This window comes from Neophocaena asiaeorientalis, unplaced genomic scaffold, assembly GCF_003031525.2.
Source record: "Neophocaena asiaeorientalis asiaeorientalis breed wild unplaced genomic scaffold, Neophocaena_asiaeorientalis_V1.1 scaffold670, whole genome shotgun sequence".
Taxonomy (NCBI): domain Eukaryota; kingdom Metazoa; phylum Chordata; class Mammalia; order Artiodactyla; family Phocoenidae; genus Neophocaena; species Neophocaena asiaeorientalis.
In genome coordinates, this window is record NW_020175080.1 from 738516 (window position 1) to 751897 (window position 13382).

General features: G+C 41.6%; 2 protein-coding genes across 3 annotated transcripts in view; one reads left to right on the forward strand and one right to left on the reverse strand.

Annotated features, from left to right (window-relative positions):
• Positions 1-3291, reverse strand: part of ELP2 (elongator acetyltransferase complex subunit 2) — a 43878-nt gene extending 40587 nt beyond the window's left edge. Inside the window, exons 1-2 of one of the 2 annotated variants that reach the window (XM_024764140.1) lie at positions 3083-3291; positions 7-85 (exon numbers count right to left, since the gene is read on the reverse strand). In XM_024764140.1, coding sequence (XP_024619908.1) covers positions 7-85; positions 3083-3220 — 217 coding nt within the window. In that variant the 5' untranslated portion in view covers positions 3221-3291. The remainder of the gene's footprint in view (positions 1-6; positions 86-3082) is intronic. The other variant, XM_024764142.1, reaches the window with a different exon arrangement.
• A 644-nt stretch (positions 3292-3935) lies between these two features.
• The window catches only part of SLC39A6 (solute carrier family 39 member 6), a 20805-nt gene continuing 11358 nt past the window's right edge, over positions 3936-13382 (forward strand). The window contains exons 1-5 of the mRNA XM_024764143.1: positions 3936-4070; positions 5704-6417; positions 7905-8088; positions 8928-9097; positions 9856-10074. Coding sequence (XP_024619911.1) covers positions 5713-6417; positions 7905-8088; positions 8928-9097; positions 9856-10074 — 1278 coding nt within the window. The 5' untranslated portion in view covers positions 3936-4070; positions 5704-5712. The remainder of the gene's footprint in view (positions 4071-5703; positions 6418-7904; positions 8089-8927; positions 9098-9855; positions 10075-13382) is intronic.

Consider the following 13382-nt stretch of genomic DNA (forward strand, 5'->3'; position numbering starts at 1 on the left):
ACTTACAACCATCCTGTTTACAAATCCACTGTATGCAGTTGACTCGAGCAGTGTGACCATTCAGGTTGGTAATAACAACACTTTTCTTTAGAGAAGAAAACACTTGTTAGTAAATTAGAATTTATCCTACAGAGGAATTAATGAATTAATAAAAATCAGATTTCAGTGTTTTTGATGCTAACAAAAAGTTCAGTATTACTTCAAACAGAATCACCTTCCTTTATGAACTATTAACCATGGCTTAAATCATCCATTCACTTTTTAATTCATTCCTGCCTTTCTCCCCACTCCACATTCACTCACCTCTGTCCTCTTCTTGTCTGGGAAGCCTGTCTTGAAATCCCAGACCAGATAAGGACCTTGTTCCCACATATCTTAGGGCCTACTTCTACCATGCCTGCACCAATTTGAGAATTTGGTTGACAAAAAAACCCTTCAAGAGAGGAATTCGTGATTAATGGATACAAATTCGTGGCTCACTTTGTATGCCTTGGCTGATCTGGTGTTGGGTTCTTCAGCCTTAATGACCCAAGGTCACCAGGCCACAACTACTAAGGTCCTCAAACATCAGATCCCTTCAGGGCCTACAGCCAGGTTCCCTGCAGACCCTCAGATTGCTGCTTTCACCAATGTCACTCCACACTTGGGCTTTTCTTCCCCCACTGCTGAAGACTCTATTCCTACTGAGCCCTCCACTTTATAGGCCCTTTCTCTATCGATTGCCTAGAGCACTGGCTTGATACCTACTTGTATGTCAACAGGAATTCTCATGGCTGAGAAAAAGGTTTACAGGGGTAAATGTGCATAAACTAACATATTTCACATATGGGTTGAAGTTAGGAAACAATTTAAAGCATTTCATTGTCTTTCTCACTAGAATCAGAATTCCTTGATGGACAGGAGTTATTACCCATTATCTTTGTGTCATCACCACTCAGTTCAAGGTTAGCCCATAAAGGGTCTTCAAAAGTTTGCTGAATGAACATCACCCCCAAAACTTTACTTTAGCATCTGACGTGTTCTTATTCTCATATTTCATTAAATACCCAGCTAACAAATATTTAACAAAACAAAACAAGTACTTTTTAGGCTCCATATACTTTTTTTTGATGTTAAAATCCCCTAACATGGCCAGCAGATTATCATTAAAAATAAAAATGTGATAGAGGGCATGGGGCACAAACCCATTAAACAGCTGCAGAAAGACAGGCTTCCAAAGCCTTGGTTAATAGCCATTATAAAGTTTACCCTTGGTTTTAAATGCTTTATCTTGCCAGTTAACAGTGCATGGTAATAACAAAACAAAAACTGGGAGGAGATGAGCAAGCGCAAGATAAAAATGAATACAATTATTTCATTTATAAGTTCAAATCTGCAACGGATATGAGGATGACGGAATTTTTTTTAATTGAAGTATACTTGATTTACAACATTTCAGCTACATTTCAGTACAACAAAGTGATTCAGTCATATATATATGTATTCATTTTCAGATTCTCTTCCATTGTAGGTTATTACAAGATATTGAATATAGTTCCCTGTGCTATACAGTATGTCCTTGTTGTTTATCTATTTTATATATAGCAGTGTGTATCTGTTAATCCCAAACTCCTAATTTATCCCTCCCCCCCTTCCCCTTTGGTAACATAAGTTTGTTTTCTATGTCTGTGAGCCTATTTCTGTTTTGTAAATAAGTTCATTTGTATCATTATTTAGATTCCACCCATAAGCAATACCATACGGTATTTTTCTTTGATTTACTTCACTTAGTATGATAATCTCTAGGTCCATCCATGTTGCTGCAAATGGCATTACCTCATTCTTTTTTATGGCTGAGTAATATTCCATTGTATATATATATACCATATCTTTATCCATTCAGCTGTTGATGGAAACTTACATTGCTTCCATGTCTTGGCTACTGCAAACAGCACTGCTATGAACAATGGGGTGCACATATCTTTTTGAATTAGAGTTTTTGTCTTTTCCAGATATATGCCCAGGAGTGGGATTGCTGGATCATACAGTAACTCTATTTTTAGGTTTTTAAGGAACCTCTACACTGTTCTCCATAGTGGCTACACCAATTTACATTTCTCCCAACACACTGTAGGAGGAGGGTTCCCTTTTCTCCACACCCTCTCCAGCATTTATTGTTTGTAGACTTTTTGATAATGGTCATTCTGACCCGTGTGAGGAGAAACCTCATTGTAGTTTTGATTTGCATTTCTCCAATAATTAGCGATGTTGAGCATCTTTTCATGTGCCTGGTGGCCATCTGTATGTCTAGGATGATGGAATTTTTAATCAAATTAATAAAGCAGTGAGATAAGAAAAACATAATATCTACCTCCTGCACTGCATTTTAATTTCCAGCACTTTACTTTTTATACTGAGGCTCCTTTTGAGAAGCAACACTAACTGCATTGTCCAAAATTAGCCAGGGGGGATGAGGTCATGATGAACTCTGGGAAGAATGCAGAAACTAGTCACTTGAGAAGTTTGATAGGGAAAAGGCCAAGGGTGCAGTTCAGGGAATGGGTAAGTCCTGCCTTACACCTAGTGCTTAGGGTCCCCATCCCCTATGACCTTTACCCCAATGGCACTTTCTTTAAAATGTCCATTCTCAAAGCTAAAACACAAGTGATATGTCTTTGAAATTCAAGAAAACAAAAGCTTATTTGGTAACACTAAGGGAAACACAGAAATGAGATAGCATCTGTGTGATAGCTTCAACCCATACCTAAACTGCACATCTTTTAAAGCTCAAACTGATTCTTTAACAGTACTGCAGTTCCCACAGGCGGCTTCGGAAAAGGCTGTCATCATTTGAGATTCTACCTGGGGCTAACAGGCCACTGGTAGGACATGGTGACCCCAGGGTGACGCAGCCCACGAGAGGGCGAGGGGCGAGTCCCGCTCTCCAGAGCCAGACTCCTCGCCCAGACACCCTCCCCGAAGCGGACAGGACAGCACACCCGGTCTCCACACTCTGGAGCAGCGTCTACAGTCCGCCCCAAGAACACCCAGCATATTTGGCCCCAGAAGCACACGGGGTCGGGCGTATGGCCACTTCTCTTACCTGAGGGTCATAGAGCACCACGGAACAGGACGTGCCGAAGGCCAGAAGTCCTCCGGGCCCGGAGGTCCAGCTCAGGGCTCCCCGCACCCGGTTCGGGCAGCAAAACACGTGCGAGGTCTCCAGCACAGGTGCCACCATGTTGCTGCCTGGTCAACGGCCGAAAGCTGGGCACGCACTTCCGCCCTCGGAGCGGAACTGCTCGGCCGCCGCGTCTCCAGCTGGCGTTATCCGCACCGCGTTTCCAAGGCGGCCGGGGGCGACCCCACCCACCTCCCCTGCCAGTGGTCCTCAGTGCCCGGTTGCCTCTACCAGCGCCTGTCTCCTGGATCTTGGCCCAGGGCACAAGCACGGCCTCCGTCCCAGGAGGGAAGACCCGACCGGAACAGCTCAGGACCCTCTAGAAAGACCCGGGGCTCCCGTGCCACGGCGGCGGTAGGAGCGTTCCACTGCCCCTCACGGCCGGGCTCCCAGCAGCATACGGGGCTGGCTCGGTGGGGAGCCTTGGCGAGAGTGTCGCCGGCCTCAGGCGAGGGCGCAGAGGAGCTCGAGGAAAGAGCCCCCGACTGATATCGGCGCTCAGAACTCACCCGGACCGCGTCTCCGCCCCCTCCCGCCCTTGCGAGCCCCGCGGATCCGGCAAACCGGCGGACGCGCGGATCCGCTTGCCGGGGACGGGGTGGAGCCGCACTGCGCATGCCCCGCAGTCATGGCCGACGGGGGCGGTGGTTGCCGGAGGCGCGCTACGAGCGGCGGTAATTAGTAATTGTCCTCCTCCCGGGAGGCTACGGCGCGTTGGGCGCTGCTTCCCGGTGTCTGCGCGGCGGTACCCCGACCGAGGGGCAGCCGGGCCGATGAGACCGCCGCTTCTCCGTGCCGTGTAGAGGTTTTTAGGGAGAGAAGCACGGGCCGGTTCCGAGCTCTCCGGACCGCCGGCGGGAACTGAAGCGGCGCGCGGGACCGGGCCGTGGGACGGCGAGGCCGCGGAGAGGTGAGTCCCGCAGGTCCGGGAGAGGCGGGCGGAGAGGGGTACCCCGCGGGCCGGCAAGGCCACGCTTCCATTTGGGCTTCCCATCCCACAGATGGGTTTCGGGGTCCAACGCGGTAAGGAAACGGTTTGTCCTGTTGATCTCATTTTCGAAAAAGGTACTGTCGTGTTTAAAAATAGCCCTTAGAAACAGTTTTGTGCCCTCTTTCCCGTTTTCTCCAGTCACCCGTTTCTCCAGGCCCTTTTCTTCTGCTTTCTTTTCTCCAACACCCGCGGACTTGCGGGGACCGGGACCGCCCTAATCATCCTTCGTGGAGCAAGGCACGGAGCTGCCCTTGAGCCATTCGTCTGTGTTGTCCCCACGTATCTCGCTCCTCTCCTCTCTTCTGCGAATGATTTCTTAATGGTTCTCTTCTGCCTATTAAAACTTCAGGCCCCAAGGATTGTTCTTTCAGGAGTCTAGCCCCGTGTTAGTGCGTACTTCCATTTTCCACAGTATGATAAGCAGCAGCTGTGCAATACTGCTGACAGTGTTTGGAGCACTTCCACATACATCCATTCATGTGGTTTTCTCAGTCACCCTATAAAATGGGTATTACCAGTGGGTCCAAGGAAGAACAGCTGAAAGTGGTAGAGCTAGGTTGCCTCTCTCGCCCTTGCTGTCTCACTCCAGAGTCCGACATCTAAGTCTTTCACTGGAGGCAGATGAATTTAGTCATGATCACTACCCATCATTGGTGCTGGACATCTGCTGGCTGGGTCCTGAAATATTAGCCTATACGCTTATCTGGATTATACCTTGCTCTCCTTAACTGAATTCAGTGCTTAACTGGATTCCTCACTCCTCTTTGGAGCATAGGCCTTTGGTTCCAAACACTATTGTATGGATGAGTAATAGTCTGACAAAATTTTCACTGGTTCATAGCAATATAAGAGCAACATAGTTTTTTATGAAGTTTAATTTACTTAAAAACTGCAGTCATTCAAAAGAATGTGATACCTTTATATGTACTGACATGGAAAGATGTCATTTGTTGAGGGGGAAAAAAAAAGATCCCATTTGTGTGGTTAGGGCACACATCTGCCTGAGTATGCATGAGGGAGTCACAAGAAACTGGCAGAATTGGGTGCCCTTGAAGAGTGGGATTTCAGGAGAGAAGCCTCAAAGTGATTTGCGTATAGTTTTAGAAAAAAAATTTAAACGTGACTTACTCTGAGATTGCCATTTCTGCTTTTTTTGATGTTGAAAGATTGTTCTATGAAGTGATGGTGGTGGTGGTGGAGGTAGTTAGTCGGGTTTTCTTTTGTTTTAAATCGTTGTTCGAAGCAATAAGAAGTTGCCGGTGTAGCTGTGGTCACCTGGACCCCTCCAGTCTCTGAATTACTGTTGCATTTACAGTGCTAAGTACGGAGTCTTAGCACTCAGCTGCTTTCCAGTTGTTTCCCATGCTTTAGCAATGCAGGGGTAGAGCCTAGGCTCCAGTTCTTTTTTTCTTTTGTTTTACTACACTGATCACACTAGACCATGCTCTGTAAAACTTGGTTATTTGATTAGACATCGGTTTTCAGCATAGGATTTCTTAATTCAAATTGTTTTGGAAGTGAAGGCAAGGATTTTTTTTTCTGTCTTCTTTAGGAAGGTGCGATGGCGAGGAATTTATCAGTGATCTTGATCCTGACCTTCGTTCTGTCAGTCACACACCCCCTTCATGAAGTAGGACCAGCCACTGCTTTCCCTCAGACCACTGAGAAACTTATTCCGAATTGGGAATCTGGCATTAACGTTGACTTGGCAGTTACCACACGCCAGCATCATCTGCAGCAGCTTTTCCATCGCTATGGAGAAAACAATTCCTTGTCAATTGAAGGGTTCAGAAAATTGCTTCAGAATATAGGCATAGATAAGATTAAGAGAATCCATATACACCATGACCATGAGCATCACTCTCACCATAATCATGCTGCTTCCAGTAAAAATCGAAAAGCTCTTTGCCCAGACCATGACTCTGATAGCTCAAGTAAAGAGCCTAGAAACAGCCAGGGGAAAGGACCTCATCGATCAGAACATGCCAGTGGTAGAAGGAATGTTTTAATCAAGGATGGTGCTGGTGCTAGTGAAGTGACCTCAACTGTGTATAATGCTGTCTCTGAAGGAACTCACTTTCTAGAGACCATAGAAACTCCAAAACATGGAAAACTTCTCCCCAAAGGTGTGAGCAGTTCCACTCTACCCAGTGTCACAGAAAAGAGCTGGGTGACCTGGCTGGCTAGTAGGAAAACAAATGAATCTGTGAGTGAGCCCAGAAATGGCTTTATGTATTCCAGAAGCACAAATGAAAATACTCAGGAGGTAAGATGAGTGCTGTTCATTATTTTAATCAATATTCCTGCTTGTCTGTCCTGTCATTGCCATTCTATCTCGGTTGTAAGGAGTTTAAAATAAAAATAAAATGGTGAGTTCATTGAAAGGGGAATTTCTACTCTCTCAGCAAGGCACTTAGCTCAAAGTGTCCCTACTATGTTGTAAACATCCCTGATACAAAACTTGGGGGGGGGGGTGTTAGTTCTTTGGTAAGAATAGTGCTGCCTGCTGAAACCACTTTCTAATATAGAGTTTAAAGTAAGTATAGAAAAAAGATATCAAAATTATTTTTGGAGAAAATCTTTAAAGGAGAATCCCATTAATTAAAACACAGAAACCGGAAGGTCAAAAGAGCAGGAGTTAGAATCCCTGTTTTAGGAAAAGGTGTGGTTGGAAGGGCTGAAGGGTGCGGGAAGAGCAGCTTCGCCTCCTTGGCAGAGGGATCACAGTGACCTGTGGAGTGACTGGCAAAGCAGCGATATGCTGGACATGTGAGAAGTCTGGGCAGTGACCTTCTGAGTTCATGTGTTTTTTCCTAGACTAGACTTCCAGACTGTACACAATTTGCTTATGCTGAGAGATGTCAACAACAAGGAGTTAGTTGGTATACATTAATAGGCAAAACTTAAGTACTTCATTCAAACCGTCACATGATTTACTAATTCTGGGATAATCCTACTAATGGTCATTCCCATAGCGACACTAGTGACAAAGTTTGTTCTGAGTAGTATTGGCCAAGATTTGTGGGAGTTTAAAGTAACTTTATAGAAGATGAGAAACAGGTGCTACCACCAGTTTTTTTGGTGAGAAAGGAGAGCTTACATTCCCCAGAGATTCTCTTCAAACTAAGCTTGTCATCTAATTAAACGTTTGAAACAACAGCCTGCTGGTACAGGTTTATTTTATTAACCAGCCTTGTCTTCCGCAAGAGTAATCGACATAATTTAATATTCTCTTGTTGTGGAGCATTACTTTGCCAAGTATGCTGACAGAACTGAGCTAAGTTTTGCAATTACAGTTGTTGCTAGAAGAGTGACATGTCTTGGGCTTGTTTAGACCAGGTAGGGTAGCGTTAGTACAAAACAACGTATTTCTCAATCTCTAGTGAACCTGTCTTGAAATTAAAGCTCATTTCCTTAATAGATTTATACAATGAGTTAACAGGCTTGTGAATGTCCATTTATCCTCAAGTTTTTTCCACTTGAGGCTTTCTCCCAAGGTGACTAGTGATGTGACTGCTTCTCCCAAGAAGAAATAGGTGGAAGAGATGGGAAATCACCATTGTGATGTAATATCTCCAGGTAGCTTGAGGCAAGTTCCAAAGTACTTAAAACTAAAGTTGATTTTGATTTACCTTAATTTAAATAAAAAAGTAGGTACCTTCAGTAGGAAAAGGGTGTTGTGTCATCAAACAGCCTTTTTGGATTCTCTAATGGGAGTACCTTTTGGTGATTTCATTGTTTCCTTTTCTTCAGTGTTTCAATGCATCAAAGCTGCTTACATCTCATGGCATGGGCATCCAGGTTCCACTGAATGCCACCGAGTTCAACTATCTCTGCCCAGCCATCATCAATCAGATTGATACTAGATCATGTCTGATTCATACAACGAGTGAAAAGAAAGCTGAAATCCCTCCAAAGACGTATTCTTTACAAATAGGTAAAATTGCCTTTTTTGTGTAAAAATCATTTCCAGTAGATACATTTATGTTGTACTTTTCCTTATATTTACATCAACCTATTCATTTTTCAGCGTAATTCCAAATATATCATCTTAATTGTTCTCTGCCTTGAATGTGAAGAAAGCAAGTGTGTTAGCCTTACCCTTAAAACAAACAAAAACGAGAAAATAAAATTTAGATCATAACTTGTCTGAGGTCCTCCCACAGGATATGTCAGGGTCATTCAAAATTTGGGATCTTTATATGTTGTCATACTGTTTGGAGGATGGTCAGAGTTAATCTCTGCTGTTTAGGAGCCTAATTCTCATACATTCTTATTAATAGATGAAATCAGGATATGCTCTGCTATAGTGTAAGTTGCATTGCTCAGAAACTATAATGAAGGATTAATTGCTTTGTTCACCGAGGAAATTATTGAATTCCCAGTTTCCTTTTCTTACTCCTTTCTTCCCTGCTTCTTTCCTTCCTTCCTCCTTTCCTAACTTTTTCTTCTTCTCTCTCATAATTTAGCTGTTATGGGAGTCTGAAAGCTCAGTTCCCAAGTGAGCTAGAGTTCATCCTTGGTAACCGTGTCTTCCCCTCCCTTCACCCCTAGCTGAAGAATTTTCCACTAGGTTTATGCCCTTTACCTGGAGGGTTCAGTCACATTGTTCATTTGATCAAATTTCTTGGTTATTACTCTGTTACCACAGTCCTATTCCACTGAGTTTGTATTTCTTTAGCTCCCCTGCTTTTAATTTGTCTTAAGCCGCTCCACAGTCTCTCTTTTAAAAGTTATCAATTGTATTCTTTTTCCTTTCTCTGTTTTGTTTGACAGCCTGGGTTGGTGGCTTTATAGCCATTTCTGTCATCAGTTTCCTGTCTTTGCTGGGTGTTATCTTAGTGCCTCTCATGAATCGGGTGTTTTTCAAGTTTCTTCTGAGTTTCCTTGTGGCATTGGCTGTTGGGACACTGAGTGGTGATGCTTTTTTACACCTTCTTCCACATGTAAGTACAGTAATATATCCCATTAGTGTATTTTACTATTCAACATTAAATATATGCGTGTCTGTGTGTCTATATGTGTGTGTGTGTGTGTGTGTGTGTACTTTTGGTTTGTGCTTTGTATTGATATGTATAAAAGGCTGGAAATTTGGTTTCTAGGAGCACGTGGGTGGGGCGTACCCTGTGACCCCCCCCCCCCCCCCCCCGCCCCCCCCGTCTCACCTCTGTTAGTGTGTACCACACCTGGGTCCCTCATACGCAGTGGCAGAAGTTTCTATTGCACTCAGCTGCAGGCCACTGGGGCAGTGCACCTGGATCTCGGGTACCTGCCAGGGCCCATTACCCAGACTGGGCTTCTTGTAAGCACACTGACGACTATGGTAGGGGCTTTTCAGCTGGGAGTATAAGCAGTAGACACTATATGCCTATTAAGTTTTGCAGTTCCCTCTTATTTGTGGCCATGGGAAAACATTGGAAATACCCACTACCTTATGTTATGAGGGTCATTGGGGAATGTGTCTGTCTTTACATTGAACAGATCCACTCTATTAAGTGCCATCGTACATTACATACCTTATGCTGTAGATCGCTGCTGCTTGTTGGTCATTTTATTTTTAATATCCAAAACTTCCCCTCATTCCGAAGTATCACATTAATTGCCTAATTCTGAATAATTTCAAATTTGATGTTAATTATCTTAGCCAATTTTTCTGACGTGTGAAACTACTGAATTTATAAAATCCATATTATTTTGCCTTTAGTCTCATGCAAGTCATCACCATAGTCACAGCCACGAAGAACCAGCAATGGAAATAAAGAGAGGACCGCTTTTCAGCCATCTCTCTTCTCAAAACATAGAAGAAAGTACCTATTTTGATTCCACATGGAAAGGTCTGACAGCTCTGGGAGGCTTGTATTTCATGTTTCTTGTTGAACATGTCCTCACATTGATCAAGCAATTTAAAGATAAGAAGAAAAAGGTAAAAGTATTCTGAATACTTACTAGGCATTGGACATTTATTTAGAGCAGTACTTGAACTAAACTGGGCTTGTCCAGGGTGTATGATCTTCATTTGTGAGGGGGTTCAGTACCTTTTTGTTCCCAGAAGCATTCATGGAGAGCAGTTCTGTATCTTTATAACCCTGGAGTTCTCTATCTTCAGTACTCCTTCAAAGTCACAAGACCGTAAGAAAGGCAAGGGTAAATATCTATACAAATCACCAAACAAGGCACACACAGGGCCTTGAAGATGAGAAGCATCGTGATTATGGCATTGATGGTGCCAATGGTTTCACGGGTATATACTTATCCCGAAACTCGAGTTGTATACATTAAATATGTACAGCTTTTTATATGTCAATTATACCTCAATAAAGTGGCTTAAGAAAAAAGTATTATGGATTAACTTTTAAATTACTCATGGAGTAGCTGAATATTATGTTTTGTTTGAAAGACTATGTGACTTTCACATACTTGCCCTTTGCAAATTGCCACCAGAAGATAGTGTGAAGCTGAACAGTAGGCTATTTCTGGTAAAAGTATCTTTGGAGTTGCCTATGATTATCTGCCTCTTCCTATCTGATGTGACTGGGCAAATGAGTCAAAAGACTGTCCTCATGGGGACTCTTAAAAATGACATGTACACATCTTGGATGTTTGTGTACTCATATACTGGTCATTTGATGTTGACCAAACTTTTCTTTGAGCTGGAGTTCTGTATGATCATTTTTTTTCTCTATAGCCATGCTGCTTCATCTAAATTTCCAATTTTGGTTTCTCTAAAATTGAGCAAGAGGTTACATACTTGTAAAGTTATTTTAAGTGTAGAATCTAGATTTTTGGAAATATAAAAAATTTTATACAGTGATTGCCTTATGTAATTGTTTTTGAATTTTATTTATTTTTCTTGTGCAGCACGTTCTCATTAGTTATCTGTTTTATACGTATTAGTGTATATATGTCAGTCCCAATCTCCCAGTTCATCCCACCCCCCCGCACCCCCTCTTTCCCCCCTTGCTGTCCATATGTTTGTTCTCTACATCTGTGTCTCTATTTCTGCCTTGTTAACCGGTTCATCTGTACCATTTTTCTAGATTCCACATATATGCATTAATATATGAAATTGGTTTTTCTCTTTCTGACTTTCTTCACTCTGTATGACAGTCTCTAGGTCCATCCACACCTATACAAGTGACCCAGTTTCGTTCAGTTTTATGGCTGAGTAATATTCCATTGTATATATGTACCACATCTTCTTTATCAATTCATCTGTCAATGGGCATTTAGGTTGCTTCCATGACCTGGCTATTGTGAAGTGCTGCAGTGAACATTGGGGTGCATGTGTCTTTTTGAATTATGGTTTTCTCTGGATATATGCCCAGGAGTAGGATTGCTTGGTCATATGGTAATTCTATCTTTAGTGCCTTATATAATTTAATAGCCTTTTTTTTTTTTTTAACGACTTGCCTTTGAATCTTTCAGAAGCCTTCAACTTAAGTTTTCATGGAAGTAACTATTCTCACCATCATTTCATAGTTTGAGTAATACGTAATTAAATTGTGCAATTGCAATAACAGGTATAGCTGGCATGAAGAGGCTTGAAAACCAACATAGTTGATTCTTGCTGAGCATAGAGCTCACGTTGGGAATCAAGTGCATGTGTGAAGAGAAGAGTGGCCTCCTCCATCCTGTGAATATTTGCCCATATGGATTCTACATTCACTAAGATCTCAAACTGCAAATTTTGAACCTTTACTGAACCTCAATTTACAGGAAAGAAGTGAAATAACAATAGCTTAATCGTTCTTAATCCAGGAAGTCATCTTCTATGTTCCTGTTGTCCCTGTTGCTTCACTTGGATGGGTTTGAGACTATATCCATACTTCTTTGCATTCTCTGGGATTATTCTCACCTTAAAAAAAAAATCATTTTTTAGGGTTTTTTTGGGGGAGGGGTTGTTTGTGTTTATTTGTGTTACTGTGTTTCTATTTTAAATGCCATAATTTAGCATTCTAATTTCAATTTACTTTTCAAGTTTTACCTAAAGATTGCTTTATATTCATCTGACACTCTAACATGGGACTCTAAGAGGTAGGCTCTCTGTTGTCTAATACAGAACAGTATTTTTTAGACTCTTAAATTAATAATCATTTGTGAATTGTGAAATAAATCTTGTGTCACAACCAATGTTTTTAAATGCAACCGTGATATTACAGTATATTCCATATATTACTGTGTTTATTACATACATTACTGTGAACTGTAGTCAAAGAAGTTTGATAATCTCTGTTCTAAAATAGTTTCTACTAGAATGTAAGATCTTAAGAGCCAGGACCTCTCTGTCTTCTTTACTGCTGTATCTCCAGTGCCTAGAATAGTGTCTGGCACATAATAGATGATTGGTAAATATTTGTTACATGTATAAGAAACATTAAATGGCAAGTAAGCATAATTTCTAGACAAAGACTTCCCACAGGAGTTTTGCAAACATTACATGTTCTCTTTATTTTTTTTTAATTTTTATTTATTATTATTTTTTTATATTTTTATTTAATTTATTTTTTTATACAGCAGGTTCTTATTAGTCATCAATTTTATATACATCAGTGTATACATGTCAATCCCAATCGTCCAATTCAGCAACTTACTGTAGTTCTGTAGTATAGTCTGAAGTTGGGGAGTCTGATTCCTCCAGCTCCGTTTTTTTCCCTCAAGACTACTTTGGCTATTCGGGGTCTTTTGTGTATCCATACAAATTTTAAGATTATTTGTTCTAGTTCTGTAAAAAATGCCACTGGTAATTTGATAGGGATTGCTTTGAATCCATAGATAGCTTTGGGTAGTATAGTCATTTTCACAATATTGATTCTTCCAATCCAAGAACATGGTACATTTCTCCATCTGTTGGTATCATCTTTAATTTCCTTAAAATGCTTTCAGTTTTTCACCATTGAGAATGATGTTTGCTGTGTGTTTGTCATATATGGCCTTTATTATGTTGAGGTAGTTTCCCTCTATGCCCGCTATATGAAGAGTTTTTAACATAAATGGGTGTTGAATTTTGTCAAAAGCTTTTTCTGCATCTATTGAAATGATCATATGGTTTTTATTCTTCATTTTGTTAATATGGTATATCACATTGATTGATTTGAGTATACTGGAGAATCCTTGCATCCCTGGAATAAATCCCACTTGATCATGGTGTATGATCCTTTTAATGGGTTGTTGGATTCTGTTTGCTTGTATTTTGTTGGGAATTTTTGCATATAATGTTCATCAGTGATATTG